At 39.6% G+C, this 16300-nt stretch overlaps 1 protein-coding gene and 1 long non-coding RNA gene across 5 annotated transcripts in view; one reads left to right on the top strand and one right to left on the bottom strand.

Moving 5' to 3' along the window:
* LOC308464911 overlaps positions 1-16300 on the top strand; it is a 45516-nt gene that overhangs the window by 22789 nt on the left and 6427 nt on the right. The window contains exon 3 of the long non-coding RNA XR_013980182.1: positions 9698-9760. This is a non-coding gene — a long non-coding RNA (uncharacterized lncRNA). The remainder of the gene's footprint in view (positions 1-9697; positions 9761-16300) is intronic.
* Positions 13000-16300, bottom strand: part of NELL1 (neural EGFL like 1) — a 391785-nt gene continuing 388484 nt past the window's right edge. For all 4 annotated transcript variants that reach the window (XM_080983235.1, XM_080983238.1, XM_080983236.1 and 1 more), the window contains one exon: positions 13000-15609. In XM_080983235.1, coding sequence (XP_080839361.1) covers positions 15559-15609 — 51 coding nt within the window. In that variant the 3' untranslated portion in view covers positions 13000-15558. The remainder of the gene's footprint in view (positions 15610-16300) is intronic.

Here is a 16300-nt window from a genome sequence, read left to right as displayed (position 1 = left end):
CTTGAGGCTCAGGTGGTCTGGGTGGTGCAGATTGCCTTCCTTCAGCTTTGGACCCTGATCCTTCATCATCTGAGGCTCTTCATCATGTGCCCACTTCACAAGAGGTCTGGAGAGCAGCATTTTCTGCAGTGGCTCCCTATTTGGGGAATGCTCTCCTCAGAGATGCTTGCCTGGCACCATCATTATATAGCTCTATAGGTGCCGAGCAAAAACTTATCTTTATAGTCAGGCCTTTGGCTTTAATCTATCTCTGGCCTTTTAGAAGTGGGCGGGATGGTTTTAAGATACAGTCGTACCTTGGTTGTCGAACGCCCTGGAACTCGTATGTTTTGACTCCTGAATGCCACAAACCTGGAACGTTTGTGAACGTTCTTTTGGAACCTGAACGTCCGATAGGGCTTCAGCGGCTTCTAATTAGCTGCAGGACCTTCCTGCAGCCAATCAGAAACTGTGATTAGGTTTTCGAACGTTTTAGAAATTGAACGGACTTCCGGAATCGATTCCGTTCAAATTACAAGGTACGACTGTATTTCTTTTTCCTCTTGGTTTTAATGTATCTTGTTGGCCGCTTTGGGTTGCCCTGGGGAAGATAAGTAAAGGTAAAGGGACCCTGACCGTTAAGTCCAGTCGCGGATGACTCTGGGGTTGTGGCTCTCCTCTTGCTTTACTGGCCGAGGGAGCCGGCATTTGTCCACAGACAGCTTCTGCGTCATGTGGCCAGCCTGACTAAGCTGCTTCTGGCAAACCAGAGCAGCGCACAAAAATGCTGTTTCCTTTCCTGCCGGAGCGGTACCTATGTACAGTGGTACTTCTGGTTACATACTTAATTTGTTCTGGAGGTCCGTTCTTAACCTGAAACTGTTCTTAACCTGAAGCACCACTTTAGCTAATGGGGCCTCCCGCTGTTGCCGCGCTACCACCGTGTGATTTCTGTTCTCATCCTGAAGCAAAGTTCTTAACCCGAGGTACTATTTCTGGGTTAGCGGAGTCTGTAACCTCAAGCGTCTGTAACCAGAAGCGCCTGTAACCCGAGGTACCACTGTATCTACTTGCACTTTGACGTGCTTTCAAACTGCTCGGTTGGCAGGAGCAGGGACCGAGCAACAGGAACTCACTCAGTCGTAGGGATTCGAACCGCTGACCTTCTGATCGGCAAGCCCTAGGCTCTGTGGGCAAGATAAAGCAACTAACAAATTTAGTAAATAAAATAATAGTCTACAGTGAAAACCCATTTTGCAAACACAGCTTGCTCAATAGCTGCTCCTTTTGCTGCAGAGGAACAAGATAATCAAGGAAGATTCATGTCAGCAGTAGTTCTGAACATGGATTCACTTGTGGCGCATTAGTATGACAGCTGCTTATACTATATTTTCATTATTTTTTTATTAAATTTTATATTAAAAGGCAGCTGCTCATACCTTTGGTTAGGTACTGTGTAGCCGGCGCACAGGAGATAATCCTGGGAGAAAGGCAGTAATTGTTTTCTCAGTGTTCACTCATGTTTGGATAGTGGGGGCTGAACACTCTGAAACATTATTCTTCATCCCTGACATTAGATCCACCACCTGGATATGCTGTTGGCTTTCTACCATCTGTAAACTGAGACTTGCAATGGCCTATCAGATGCTGGTGTCAGGAGAAACAAAATAAACCCTGTTCTGCCTCCAAAAAGCATTAAGAATTGCTGCAGCCCAGACCTCCACTGACTTTATCAAACAAATGATTTATTGCTAGCTAATTTATTTTTAGAACCTGCTGTGATTTTTTTATTGCATTATCTATACAATTCTTAAGTGGAGAGATGCTTTCGTGGACAGCTCTAGTTTGCAGGAAAATGGCATTGCCTCTAAAGCTGCTAAATGGTTGGTTTGGGGTCTTCAGCAATCATTGGTGAAAGGAGAGAGAATGGAGGTTTGAAAGCAGATTGATTTCGCTCTGCATGCGACTGTGTGCATTTCACACTGAACAATAGCTTGGCCATGCTAAAGATTTTCAGCTAGTGGCAGTCATGCTGACTACTTGTTCTATTTTTCTAACACAGCTGCCCATTATTAGCTCTTCCCAGCGGGTCACTCAGTATGTGTATCTTAAGTAAACCTGGATGAAAAATTGGCCAGAAAAGTAATTTAATCTCCAAATAATAAGTTTAGGGCTCCATAAAAATTAATGCTGAAAATGCCTTTTTTTTAGTTCCTCAAATTAAATGTTTTCTTGGAGACTTTCTAACTTTTCCTTCCCTTTATTCTGAAATATTTATCTATTTCCATGTTTTTATTTTTCCATGCTTATATTTTATTTTCCATGTTTGCTATTACCTTTTATTTTTAGAAAAGAGGCCAAAATGATGTAAGAATTTTGTTTTAGATGTGGCGTGAAAATTATAACTTTGAATCTGATTAACTTTTTAATTTTAAGCCCTTTACCAACTGAATGGTAATTCCTGGGCCCTGTTCTCCCACTGCTTTCCCCACGGAAAACCACTCTTTAGAGCTCAGTCAAAGCAAGTGACAATTCAGGTTTCCCCTGAAATCCAATTTGTTCTGACCTCTTGCTAAAGAGCAGGTTTTCCCTTGGAAAGGATCAGGGCAAGGAGAAAATCTCTCTGACTTGTGCCTGGAATGTATGGGTCAATTTGTTCCCCAACAGATATCACAGCTGGAGAGAGACCTGTTGGAATGCAATGTAAAAGTGCTGTCTAAAATGTATAAAATATTGGAATGGGAGAGAAAAGATGAGCAAGTAAAATCTCAATGATACATTGGGCAATAGATATTGGTCATAATATAGACATGAAAGCATGGGAACGATTGGGGAATATGGATATAAATTTTACAGCATGTTATGGTCTAAGAGAAAATTATATGAAAATGATATATCGATGTTATCTAACACCAAGTAAATTGGCAAAAATATAAATTAAATAAGTGTTTTTCATTTTTCTGCTCAGTAATAAGTGAGCATTGCATGCTTACTAAGCATGCTCAGTCCTCATTGACTCTTTTGAAATTTCCTCGTAAATACATTCTGTAGCTGTTGTTGTTTATTAAATTTCTATACTGCCCTTCATCCAAGGATCACAAAGTAGTCTGTAAAAACACATAGTAACAAACAAAAACAATACCCCCACAGTTTAAAAGACCACAGATTGTTCAGTTAGCCATTGGCCTGGGAGATGAGGAATGCGTTTGCCTGGCGCCTTGTTTAAACTCTGGGGTTCCTTCAATCTTGCTTATTCCTCCTCGTCGTGTGTGTCTGTAGTGCTATTTTGGCTATGTACGAATCAAGACTCAGAATGTTTGTTATAGGTATATTGGAAATATAATAGTACTTTATATTAGGTAAAAAAGGGCACACGTTTTATAAATTATAAAGAGTTTTGGAATTGCTTTTCTGCTTTAGAGTAGAAAGGTGGTCACCTGGCTCACATTACATTGAAAGTATAGCTTCATTTGTAATCTGATATTACCAGTACCTTATAAAATTATAGGAATATGGAATATATTTTTACCAATGTACTTTTATTTCTGCATTATTAATTTTTAATAGTTAATATTTATTTGCATGAATAACTCATTAGTAAGAAAAGACTAACCTGTCATCATGACTACAATTGCAAACTCACTATAGGAATTTTGAATAAACATGCATAAGATTGAACTGAATGGTGCACTGAAAGTGATGGAGCAGGACTTAGTTGCAGTTAATCTAAATTCCATTGGTTTGACCTGTAATTCTGTTGTGTGGTTCTTAGTTGTGGTCCGATTAACAAGGTGTTGTAAAGAGAGGGGAGGGAAACACATTCCATGTAGAATCTCTGTATCATAGCAGTGATTAAGACCAGATTATAGCCTTCAATTGAATACCAATAAGTAGGAATGTGGGGGGGGGGGGCTGTTTCTGGATAGTAACCAATATGCTATTATATAAAAACTGTGACGGTATGGCAGTTCTACCCTAATCATGCAGGTTTGCTGAAGAGAATTGTGCTGTGAGCAGATTCTTGCACTAACTCAGATGACTAGACAATAGCATAATACATTGTGCTTCCCTGCACTTGATGTGAACCAGGCATACATATTCATACCAATGTTGGCATGCACAGCAAAAGGAATTTGCATATGTAGCTCCAGAAAGTGAAGAAAAAAGAAAATCTGTCTTCTTTTCTCACCACCACAATAATACAAATAGGAGCAACATTAAAATGGATGTGTCTGATTGCTAGAGTCTGGTGAATTGAAAAACTGGCTTTCCTTACCAGAATTGCAAATGACTGCATTATTAGAAAGAGGATTTTGCTTGTGTTTTTGAATGTTACAGTTAAAAATGTTCCCCCCACCCATAGTTTCAGTTCTTCTTCACTGCTTTTCTGGGAGTAATGAGGCCACAGAATGTCCTGTGTTCTAATGGCTTGTGGAGTCTCTTAAAGTCTTATTTATATGCAAGTATAAGTGAGGAAATGATGACCCAACATATGCAACCATCTGAAAACTCTTTAGGTAACCTTTGTGAAATTTCCTGGTTGAAACAGTGAAGTTCTTTCCAAGCAGGTATCCGTAAGATAAAGACATAGCATGGAATGTTAATGTTCAGATGAAGACATGAAAAGGAAAGTTAACAAAAACCTCTGTGGAATAACCAGCCTCCTATAACCAGCATGCTTCAGTCTAATTATAGAGCAAGCTGTCCTGCCGGGCTTAGCTCACCTTGGGAGGAACTGGCCATTCCATGGTAGGCAGCTGTTGTGACCTGCCATGGTGTCTCCAGATACCCCATGGAGCCTCGCCATTTTGTGTCACTTGATCTATCTGAGAAGCTCAACATGTGAGGAACTCTGATCTGGTTGCTGCAGCTCAGACCATATGGCTCTTGCAAGCCACTCTTGAGCTCCTATACCAATAATTTAAGAACTTTCACCATGTAACTATGCCAAGCATTTTTTTGAATGCTGTATGGAAAAGCACGTGAATCTGTGCTTTGAAGAATTTGTAAGTTAGCCAATTTTACCTTGCCAAACATGTGCTCTCTTTCTATGATAAGGGAAGTGGGGAGCATTGGAAGCAACTTAAAATGGGATATTTTAAAGGTCTAACAACCTATATTCCCATGCTTTGCTGCATGTTTTGTGTTTTTTAAATCTTTGCTGGGGTTCCCTTACCAAAGAGTTCTTGCCCCAAACTTGGATCTTGGCATCCCATCCAGGAATTCTCCTTTAGATATCTATTCTTTTTCCATGCCACTGACAAAGTCAACTTTTTGATAGAAGTTTGATTCAGATTTTCTCCATTGTGGCTGTTCCAGGTCAAGACTCTTGAGGAGTGGGGAACTTTGGACTTCTGTAGCCCTGTGTTGAACCTAGGAGGCTGACACATAGTACTTACAAAAGCCCTCTTGCTATCAGTACTAGGGGACAACACATTGCAACACCCTCTTGGGGTGTTGATGCTGTGAGCCCTTCCATCATAGGCTCAGTTTGTATATATGTGTAAATAAACTGTATATCATAAAGACACCAGAGTCTCCACTGTGCCTTGTTATCCCAAAAAGGAACACAGGCCCTAATGAGCATGCCTGCAACCCCTGGAATCTCACACAATTCGTGGATATTGGGGTGGCGTATAATATTCTGATATTTATTAAGGCAAGCCTGTTGATACAGCTCCTCTTTGATTACCAAAACCCCCACAAAGCTCTTCTTCTAGGACGTTGTCAGACACTTGTATGATTGTTTTAAGATATCTGCTAGTTGGTTATGAGCCCTGTTGAAACTGGTAACAGGCCATAATGAAAACTGAGAAATGAGGCCACAGCTCAGAATTCTCAACAATGGATCAAAGGATTTCTAAAATGGAGCACTGATGTAATCACTGATTTAGAACTATTCTGTTTAAGATGAATCTCGTACAATATTTAAATTACAGTCAGATGTATCTTCCTTCGCCAAAAAGGAGCTATATTTTATTCTTGTCAAAGTTGATCTCTGCCCTAGTCCAGCAATGTGGAAAAAGCTGGTTTCACAAATGTATCCTAACTTTGCATCAAAGATATGCAGTATGCATGGTTCCTAGTTCTGTCCAGCAACCAGGGCTTTAAGTGCATAGCCAGAGTCAGAAAATTGGCAATTATAGCTGTGTGGGGAGGGTGAAATTAGTCTCTTCTTTTTGAACGCTGCAAGTGATAGAGGTATCGTACACTTTGATGTTGCATCTCATATGCTAAGATGAAGAGTAGTGCTCCTTTAGCAGACCTTTACTCTCCATTTAATCCTCCCTCCTTTTATCCGTTCTCCTGATCAGCAGTATTATATGAACATGGTCCATGCATATTTGCAGGTAAATCAAGCTGTGTGTCATTTGATATACATTTATGTACAATAATATTTAAATACATCACAAACTTGTTTACCTAGATTTCTGAAACTGCTTTCTGTTGAAGTTGTTTATAATAAACTTTCCAGATGGCTTTATCAGTCATTTCTTGAGAATGACTTTTGCTAAAGTTTCATAGTCCCCCAAGTAATTATTTGTCTCAGAAATCAAAATATTTTAGCTCACTTTCTTCCTATACTCAAAACAAAACTTGGCAGTTTAATCAGCAATAAACCCTGGAGAAATGCAATCATAGGTCCCCCCCCCCCCCCCCCGTTCTTGAAAAAAAATATTTTTGACTACTTTCACTTAAAAGTGCTTTTATCCCAGCAATGGCTCAGTTTACTTCAGGAGACTTGCTCCTCATTTTTGTGTTAATGAACTGCTAATCACATATCTTATTAAACTTGACTCACTCATTGATGCACCTGGTTCTCCCACAGCTCTCTGCTTGTGGCACATTACGATTTAGGCTGATCAAGGCAGCAATCTTTGGTTGTATGTGCTAATCTAGGCATGCCCAACTGGGGGCCAGATGGGGCTTGCAAAGCAAATTTTTATGGTTCCTAGAGGTTCTATCAAAATATAATCAAAGAGTGGTAAATGCTTTACTTTCACTTTAATTCCTAAACATATTTTTTCCTTGGGCATTGCAAGAGATACAGATATTATTCTACACTTAAATGTTACATCCCTTGCAGCTCATTTATTTATCACGTTTATATTACACAAATACTATACCAGTTGTATTGGTTTATGGTCCATTTCTGGGCTCAGTTGAAAATTTTAATGCCTTTTCCTGTCTAGGACGGGAATGCTTGAAAGGCAGCTTGTCTCCCTATGTTATGGGTGGCTAACCTTTTTCAGCCCGAAGGTCAAATTGCCTGGTTAAAAACCCGTTGGGTGCTGTGTGGCAACAGTGGGCGAGGTCCCCACACAAGAGTCACAAGATGCCAGTCAGGTGCCTAAAGAAAAGCTATGCTATTCACCTTCAGAATATGCTAAGCTCAGTCTTTGCTGATTCAGGATCGTATACTCAAAAAACCCTGCTCCATAAACTCCTATAGTAGCCATTGTTAGATTTTCCAAATGGGACTAGGTTGTGACCAACACACGCTGATCATGTGCACATCCTGAGCCTATTTATCCACTACCATATATTTTCGGGAGAGATGAGATTGCTGGCAGGTGGACCAAGCATTGCTGACATTCCTCCTTGCCAAAAATCCTTCCCCTCTTCTTCTCTGAGTGGTCAGGTAACAAGAAGTGCTCTAGTCTACTCCAATTTTTCCTAAATGATGCTGGTGCTGATCTGAGCCTCAGCTCCTGTTTCTGGAGTGGTGGGCGAAGACGAGTTCCCACTGGTTTTCTGTTTTGTTTTTCAGTACTGCAGCTGATGCAACCAGTGAAAATAAATTGAATTGGGATGGCAGGCTGTGAGGATATGTTTGGTGGGCTAGATCAGGCCTGTGGACCAGTGGTTCACCATCTCTGGTGTGTGCTCCTACTATGGGGGAGGGTGGTGACTAGAGAGATGGTAATCTCTATAGTGGCTCCCCAGTTATAGAATGTACTCCCTGGAGAGGTCTGTCTGGAACTATTTTACTGCTGTTTGGTTGCCAGGCAAAGATCTTTGTATTTTCCCACAAGCGCTCTCTGCCTCCAAATTGGAAATATCCAAGGAAATGTCAATAGTCATTCTGAGTGGAACAAGCTTGTTTTCTCCTGCTCTAGAGGGTAGGACTTGAACCAATGGCTTCAAGTTACAAGAAAGGAGATTCAAACTGAACATACAGAAAAAACTTTCTGATAGTGAGAACTGTTTAGCATTGGAACAGTCTCCCTCAGGAGGTTGTGGACTCTCCTTCCTTGGAGGTATTTAAGCAGATGTTGGATGGCCATCTGTCATGGATTACTTAGCAGAGATTCCTGCATTGCAGGGGGTTGGGCTAGATGGCCCTCAGAGTCCCTTCCAACTCTACGATTCTATGAGTAGTCCTAGCAAACACTTTCATAAGGGCCAGTGCTCTCTGCTCTGATGAGTTGCAGAGTTGGTAAGGAGGGAGAAAGAGGGGAATGGAGGAAAAAACTTCCCTTTTTTGTAGCATTACTAATTTTAATCCTGTTGATTTTCAAAAATTTGGCTTCTTCAATGTTTTGTTTTTTCTTATCGTTTGGATTTTCAGCATTTGTATTTAATTTTTTTTAGTTTCTTATGTAAAACTGCAATAGCATTTTTTTAAAATGAAGTGTTGTTTTTTAAAATCTGTAATAAAATTAATAAAATAATAAAATAAATAAAATAGCACAGGTGAGATTAGCAATCTATTCTAAATTTCTGTCTTGCTCAACCTGAGAAAGGGGGACATACATGTGTTTTGATAAGCCTGCTTAAGCATACAGCCTAAAAAACCAGATTTTAGCTAGATGCGTCAGGTAGTCTAGAAGGCGGCAGGGTATGAATAGAACAAATGAGTGATGATGAGCTACATCCAATATTATAGCCATACTATAGCAAATTGACAGTTCCAGAGCTGCAGAGAGACCCTTGAAAATGCTTGCCTGTAATGCCTTGTTAAGTTTGCAAGGCAAACTTAAGATGTTGCTCAGAACACTTTCATACAGGGCAAATTCTTATATGGAAGAGAGCCACATGGGGAAGTTTTATATACAGCACACCCTGTGAGAAATGCAACATGTTAAATTTTGTTTTGTTTACATGTACAATGCCCATGTGTGTATGTATTAGGTTACACTGTAAACACACACTTCATCCACAGAATTGATTTCTATGTAGGAAAATCAGCTTTCATGAAGCAGCCGTTCATATCTGATTTTAGAAATTAAAGTGGGACATCTGTGGCAAAATTATAAACCTTAAATTGTATCCAGAAGGTTAACGGAAGCCCAGAGTGCTGGAGCTCTTTCATAATACATTCTTGGCAAGAGTGAAGAAGGCACATTTTCCACTGCAGTCTTGACTCTGCCACCCCCTTCCTATTTTTCGGGGGGGGGGCAGTTTTGTGGCACTTCCTACCATTTAGTTTTTGGCCCTTGAAAGTTCAGAAAGCCAAAAATACAGGTTCCTCAAAGGATTTCTTCGAACAGTAAGTGCCTTGTTCATTTTAAGCACAATTTTACATTAGAGGCAACATCTGTGTAGTCCTGAATTCTGCGAAGTATAGTCTATCTGATCTCTGAGTGACAGAGATGCTTCACTAGAAAGATCCGCCCCCCCTTTTTTTAAAGAGACCCTTTGAATACTAGCAGTGTTCTCTTCTCTGTTATGGTTTGTTGGAAATCATTGTACTTTATGCTCTTCTTTTATCCAGTGAGCTTCTTGGCATGGAAGAAAAGGGTGACAATCCAGATTTGTAGCTGGAGCATCTAGACAGGTAAGTCTGAGGTTCTTTCCTTGTTCCTTCAAGATCACTTTCAGCAGCCCTTTAAATTATGCCCGCTATGAAAGAAATGAAACTATTTTTGTATCAGAGGAAGCAGTTAGTGAAAAAACTGTTCTGACCAATGTACAATAAAGTGAGTGGTCCAGCTACAATGATAGATTCAATAGAGCTCCAATTATGTATTTTCCTATTCCACCCCACCCCCACCATCACTTGCCAATGTTTCAAATTCAGCTAATGATCTTTTCAACATTTTCTGGCTTCAGCATTCCCTGAGCACAATCACATACTCCTAATAACAAATTGCCTCAGTAGCATTCCAACTCATAAAAGGCATGCAAATTATTATTTGAATCTCCTAATTAATTATGACATATAAATTCTGCAATTCCTCACACTTCTCCTAGAGGTTGAAATTTAAGTCTCTCAGTGTAGCGCACCCTTCCTTTCATTATACTTGACATTTTACCTGTTGCTTTAGGAAATAACTTAATCAGACGTACAAAAAAGCAACTAATTTATTTTCTATGAAAAAATCATAATAGGATTGGGAAGTTAATGCAAATTAAGTTATATGTGTTAACTATTTATGCATTTGTTTGTTTTATTTAAAACATTTTTAGGCTGCTTGTCTAAATGCCCCTCCAAAGCAGCTTACAGTCAGAAACATTTAAAGGTACAAAGAACATTACAAAATTTTACAACTCAGCAACAGTCCACATAACTAATTTTTTTAACAGAGCTGGAAAAAAGAAATTCAACCAGATTACCACTCAGCTAATAAACATCACAAACTAAAAACGCCTTCATAGAAATTTGGCACACGTCAAATGGAAGGCAATTCTGTAACAGTCTTTCATGCGTGAAGTTTAGAAATGTACTAATATTTGCTAATTGGAAATATTGGTCACGTTTCATTAGTTCTTGATCTAAGTTAGTTCCTTATTTGAACACATGATGCTGGTGTTTGAAAGCTTGGGTGTTCATGTGTTGCTGGGCCAGGTCTTAACTTCCTGCATTTATTTACAAGGTGCCTAACAACTGGGGCCTGGGATCCCTTATATCCTTGTCCAGTCATTGAGCTTGAGTCTGTGGGGGGTCACCCATGGTTTATATGTGTGGCTTTTAACGATTGAAATCTGTTTGTTCAGTGTCGTGGACCCAAGCCTGTGGAACACCCTCTCGAGAAATCTTCAGGTTGTAGTGGATAGGTCAGTGAAAAGGTAGATCCCAGTGTCGTGTGAAAAGGATAATTCCATGTCAAATATTAGGAAAATGATAAAAAATAATAATTTGAGAAGATTATTATGCCTTTATACAAGTCACACTTGGGATACTATGTACAGTTCTTGTTGCACTGTATTAGAAAACTGGAAACTCTGCAGAAAAGAGCAACCAAAATGATGTGGGTGAGGAGAACGGCTCCCCTATGAGAGAAGGTTAGAATATTTGAGGCAGGCTATTTAAATTATTGGAAAAGGATTTGATAAGATGAACACAAAGGTTTGCATTGTATGGAGAATGTGGACAGAGATGCACTTTTCTCGCTCTCTTGTATACTCGAACCCAAAATCATCCGGTGAAGCTTGAATGGTGGGAGATTAAGAGCAAAGGAAGTAGTCATTCGCACAGAGCACATGTTAAACCACGGAATTCGCTTTCATAAGATGTACTGAAGGCTGTCAATTTAGATGGCTTTCATGGAGGGTAAGGCTATATGCTACCTCTAAGATCAAAGACAGCATGGCTTGAATGTGAGCTGCTGGGGGGAGATTACTGTTGCATTCAGGTCCTGCTTGTGGACTTCCCATAGGCATCTGCCTGGTCTATGGGGGATCCAGCAGGATTCTTCTGTCTTTGTCTGTTCATCATCATGAAATGGTACACCAGGTGTGCCCTTTTTGATGCTGGACTGCTACAGCTTGTTCAGTCTAGGACTGCATTTGAAAAAGTATTTAGAAGCTTCACATGACACAGAATGCAGTGGTGATAATTTTAAACTGGAATCCACTACCTACAAATAAGACCATAGTGGAGGTATTGTCCTTTAATTATTATGATTATTTATTGTTTTACCAATTACATTTCTATCCCACCCTCCAAGGGTGATGTGCTTTCTAAACACACACACCTTTCATCCTCACAATAGCTGTATAAGAGAGAGTGTGAGCGGCCAAAGTTCACCTACAGGCATTGTGGCTGAGTAAGAGTTTTGCCTTAGCTCTTGGTTAGCTTTCAGAAAGTAAAGAAATCAGTGCAAAGGGGTTAAGCTGCTGAAAATCCAAAGGTCAGAAGAGATTAATTAGTCGTCAGGAGCAAGCAATGAATAAAAATGGAAAATGTCCAAGTATAAACAAGAAGGACAGTACATATATCTCTGAAGGAATGTTTGCAGGAAATCTGTGTTTTCAGAAGTGAAAGACAGATTGGGGAACATACTGTGAGATGCATTTGCATTGGTAGAGATTCATAGCAATTAGGCAATGGAGAAGTCATTAGCATTAATTGAGTAATCTGGGAATTGTCAAAATTTATTGTATGTGTGAATGTGGTTGAATCATGAAAGAAAATTACCACCATTCTTTCAAAATTGTACTTTCCCTCCTTATTTGCATTGAGAGGCTTGAGCATTATATACACTTACATTTCTAATCAAGCTGAGAGAGAGAGAGAGAGAGAGAGAGAGAGAGAGAGAGAGAGAGAAGAGCAACTAAAATGTTTAAGGGGTTGGAGAAACTCTCCCATGGGAAAAAGCAACTGAGGCTTTTGGTTTAGGAAAAGGGTGAAGGTGGCACCTGAGAGCGCGATTTCAATTCATGTGTGGTGTGGAGCAGTGGACAGAGAAAACTCCCTACTTTTCTCATAGTACTAGGACTTAGGGGCATCCAAAGAACATGAATTGTTAGAAAATTCAGGACAGACATAAAACGCAGTTTAAATATGGAACTCTCTCCTACAAGTTGTAGTGATGGTCTTTAAAAAGTTAGTCAAGATAAGGCTATTAACGGCTGTGTGCTGCCTCTAACATCTGAGGAAGTATGCCCTGGAATGCTACTTGTGTAGAAACACTGGTGGGGGAAAGAAGTGCTTGTGGGTTTTCCATAGGCTTCTGGTCCCCATAAGAATGGATTGTAGGCTAGAAGGGCCTGATCCAGCATCCCTCTCTTCATATTATTAACATGTTTGCAATGCATGCACAGTTTCAAAGAAAAAAAGGCTGAGGCCAGGAAATCTGTACATAGGAGTTTATTTAGATGCCACAAGTTTTAAATCACTCCCTTTTACATCCCAAACCACTGCATCATCTCCTTCAGTTGAATTACCATTGGGGTTTACAACATGATTTACAAAATGGATTCATGATGCGATTTACAAATGTCCTTTGTGGATCCTATAAAACACAACTGTATAATACCATCATTAAAACGATGAAAATCAACACATAAGGGATGCTAAAAAGGGGGCAACTGATAGAAAGAAAAGACAAAACTCTGCTGGCATGGAGTCCCATACAAATAGGGCCTTCTTTGTTGTCTTCAGGGTTGAGGAATCCTTTTTGCATAAAGGAATTCTCGGACATTAGAGGAAAACAAAAGCAGGGCCTGCACCATTAACCACTAGACCCACCTGTGTACCAGAACAACTGGCCTGAAGGGTTTATTTTTATGTTGAATGCTAAAAATATACTGTGATAGAGCATGGATGTGTTGTCATATTCATTTTAAAAAATCCATTCCTATAATAGGCTTCAAAAAGTTCACATGACTGCAGACCTTCCATACTGTTCTGTAATACGCCTTTAGTAGAATGCTCTGTGCACAATATAACGCAGAACAATGTCCACTATTCTTTCATTGCAGATTCACTACCATGGCTTTTAGAAATCAGTTTTACAGTTCTTGATTAAAACAGTTGTTCCACAAATGTAATGTGTACTTGCTAAGCTTACCACCAGACTCTCGTTCTGGCCAAGCAGTTAGATATAAACAGTGAAAATGAAGAGTATCTCGCACAGCAAAAGCAGAATGAGAACAAGAAGCACTTTAAAAACACGGTGACCTCAGTTCTAACTTCTAGGGGTGCAGGAGTGTTTGCATGTCCCTTCCCCCTCTGCTTAGCAGGTGTAGTGAAAAGCAAACAAGGTTGGTTTTTGTTATTGGTGGATCAATAAACAAGCAAACATATCCTGTTGTTGCAGTCATAGATTCAAATATCAAGGTTGACATTGTATGCAACTAGCCTATCTGGAAGTGGGGGGGGGGGGGGCGTTTACCTTCCCAATTCCCACTCAGCAGTCTGGTGTACCTGCTGTTCTGTGGGAGGCAATCTATGCATGGGAACCAGTCGGATAGGACTGAATCTATTGAAGTTTTAAGCTGAGACAGATTTTGCTTTAGCGCTATCGACATCTTAGCCTTGCAAAATCAAAGCAGCTACCTATCATTCAAACTTAACCTTTGTGCACATTTCAAAGTTTTAATTACAATTCTGCTTAAGTTTAGGATTTTAAACAGCGTTTTACAGATGGCTAACTTAATAAATTAGATCTTTTTTGAATGTCAGAAGATGTGGGAAATGGGGACAAGGTTGTTTGGTGAATATATTACATTTAATGAAAACTGGAACATGGAGTGGTCCACCTTTCTTCCAAGGCTAGCATACTGCCAAGGTGATGTATGCTGAAATTATAGTTAAATGCAGTGACATTTACACTGTTCCTTGTAAGCTCTAACACAGTACAAATAGAGATGAACTTGTTCATTATGGCATACATAATGGAGGGTGGCAGACTTTATTATGCTAAAGCAACTACATGGGGGAGAGATTATAAACATATACCAGTTTAACAGATATCAAAATCTCACCCATTTACTTAAAATCTAGAAGTGAAAAGCCCTTTGATTGCTTTATTGAATGCTGCACAACCCTAACTGAATTACACCCACATCCAATATTTGTTGTTTGACTTGCAAACTACAACATTCTGCTAAGCCTAATGTTGATAAATGCCATGGTTTTCTGGGTACGTTCTGGAGCACTACTGATGAAAACTGTGTCATCCTTTCTTTCCCCCTCCAAACAGGAATTTTGCTGTTAGCTCTTTTGTCTGCAAAAAAAATATGCTTCTTGCCACTTCATTAAACTTGTGACATTATCCCTTTTTATATATTTGTGTGTTTCTTTCATAAAGATAGGCTGAGGTTTGATTACTTCCAGCCTGTACAAGTCAAATGTACCTTGGAATGTTTTACAATGTTTGACAGCTATGAAATATAAGTACTATGCAATTTGACTGTACATACATACATATTTTCATAAATACATCCGAACAGGGACCTCAGAACTAAATAGGCAATAGTATGGGACGAAACCACAACAGGCAGCCTTATTTTGTAGGACCTTGATCTAACCTAAAATAAAATGGGAGTTTCCATAATGTTGGTTTTGTACACAAAGTAAACAAATCAATACATTGTATTTTACCGATGAAATAATTTCAATGCATTTGCAAATGATTTGACAGGAAAAGGGTGTAATTTACAACACTCAAAACTTTTTAACAACCATAGATTTATATGTATTGTACTGTAAAAGTCACCCGAGAGAAGCCTAGCAAGGTTGAGCATGTAGTGGTAGGTCCCAAAGGCAACTCCCAAATATCTTCCTCAGACGGAGACTTTGGTAATTGTCTATTGTATAAAACTCCCCTCTCTTACAACTGCATTCATTTTGCAAGTGGGAAGTTGCATCCGTTTGCCTCGCGAAAAGAATAGTCCCAGCTTTATACTTTAGTTATTGTGAAGACATTCTAAATCCACAGAGCAACACACATTTCCATTCTGTGAGGAGAAAGAAAACAAAGAAAATAAGATGCATTAATGCTATTAGCACAACCAGTGAATATGGCTTTTATGACATGGGCTCTAAAAACGTATATGAGCATTTTGCAATTCAGTCCACCAAAGATGAGACAACCAAGACTTTTTTATTGTCAACAGGCCTGCTTTGTGCGTTTACCAGGGAATAGTGCTGCAGTAATATAGTGGAGGGATGGCAGAACTCCTCCATCACATAGATGGTGTGGAGTTTGCCTCCTAGGATGGGTCATAAGGAAAGGGTTAAAATGGGTGTGATGTGATTGGCCAGTGAGAATGCAAGGGGGGAATAAAAGTTAGAGTGGGAGGTTTTGAAAGTCAGTTGAGGTTTGGGAGTTGAGTTGAGGTTTGGGAGTTGAAGAAGGAAGAGGGAGGTTTAGGTGTGGGTTGGTAGAGTTGTATTGTGAGAGAGTTAGAGGAATTGTTAGGTGGAGTCAGATAGATAGTTGGAATAATCAGTTTGGAGTTGTTAGGAACTAAGAATAAGAAACTGACAAGAGAAAAATTAACTGAAACCATAAGCTTGTTCCTGCATTTAAAAATAAACTTGATTATTTGTTTATGTTAACAACTGACTGGTCTCCGTGTGTCCCCGTGAGATACGGGGTGGTGGCAGCGGAAAAAGCAATCGCAGTGGCGGCCCAGGGTCAATAGA

Source organism: Podarcis pityusensis (assembly GCF_964106645.2).
Source record: "Podarcis pityusensis genome assembly, chromosome: 1".
NCBI classification, from domain to species: domain Eukaryota; kingdom Metazoa; phylum Chordata; class Lepidosauria; order Squamata; family Lacertidae; genus Podarcis; species Podarcis pityusensis.
This window is presented reverse-complemented; position numbering and strand designations above follow the sequence as displayed.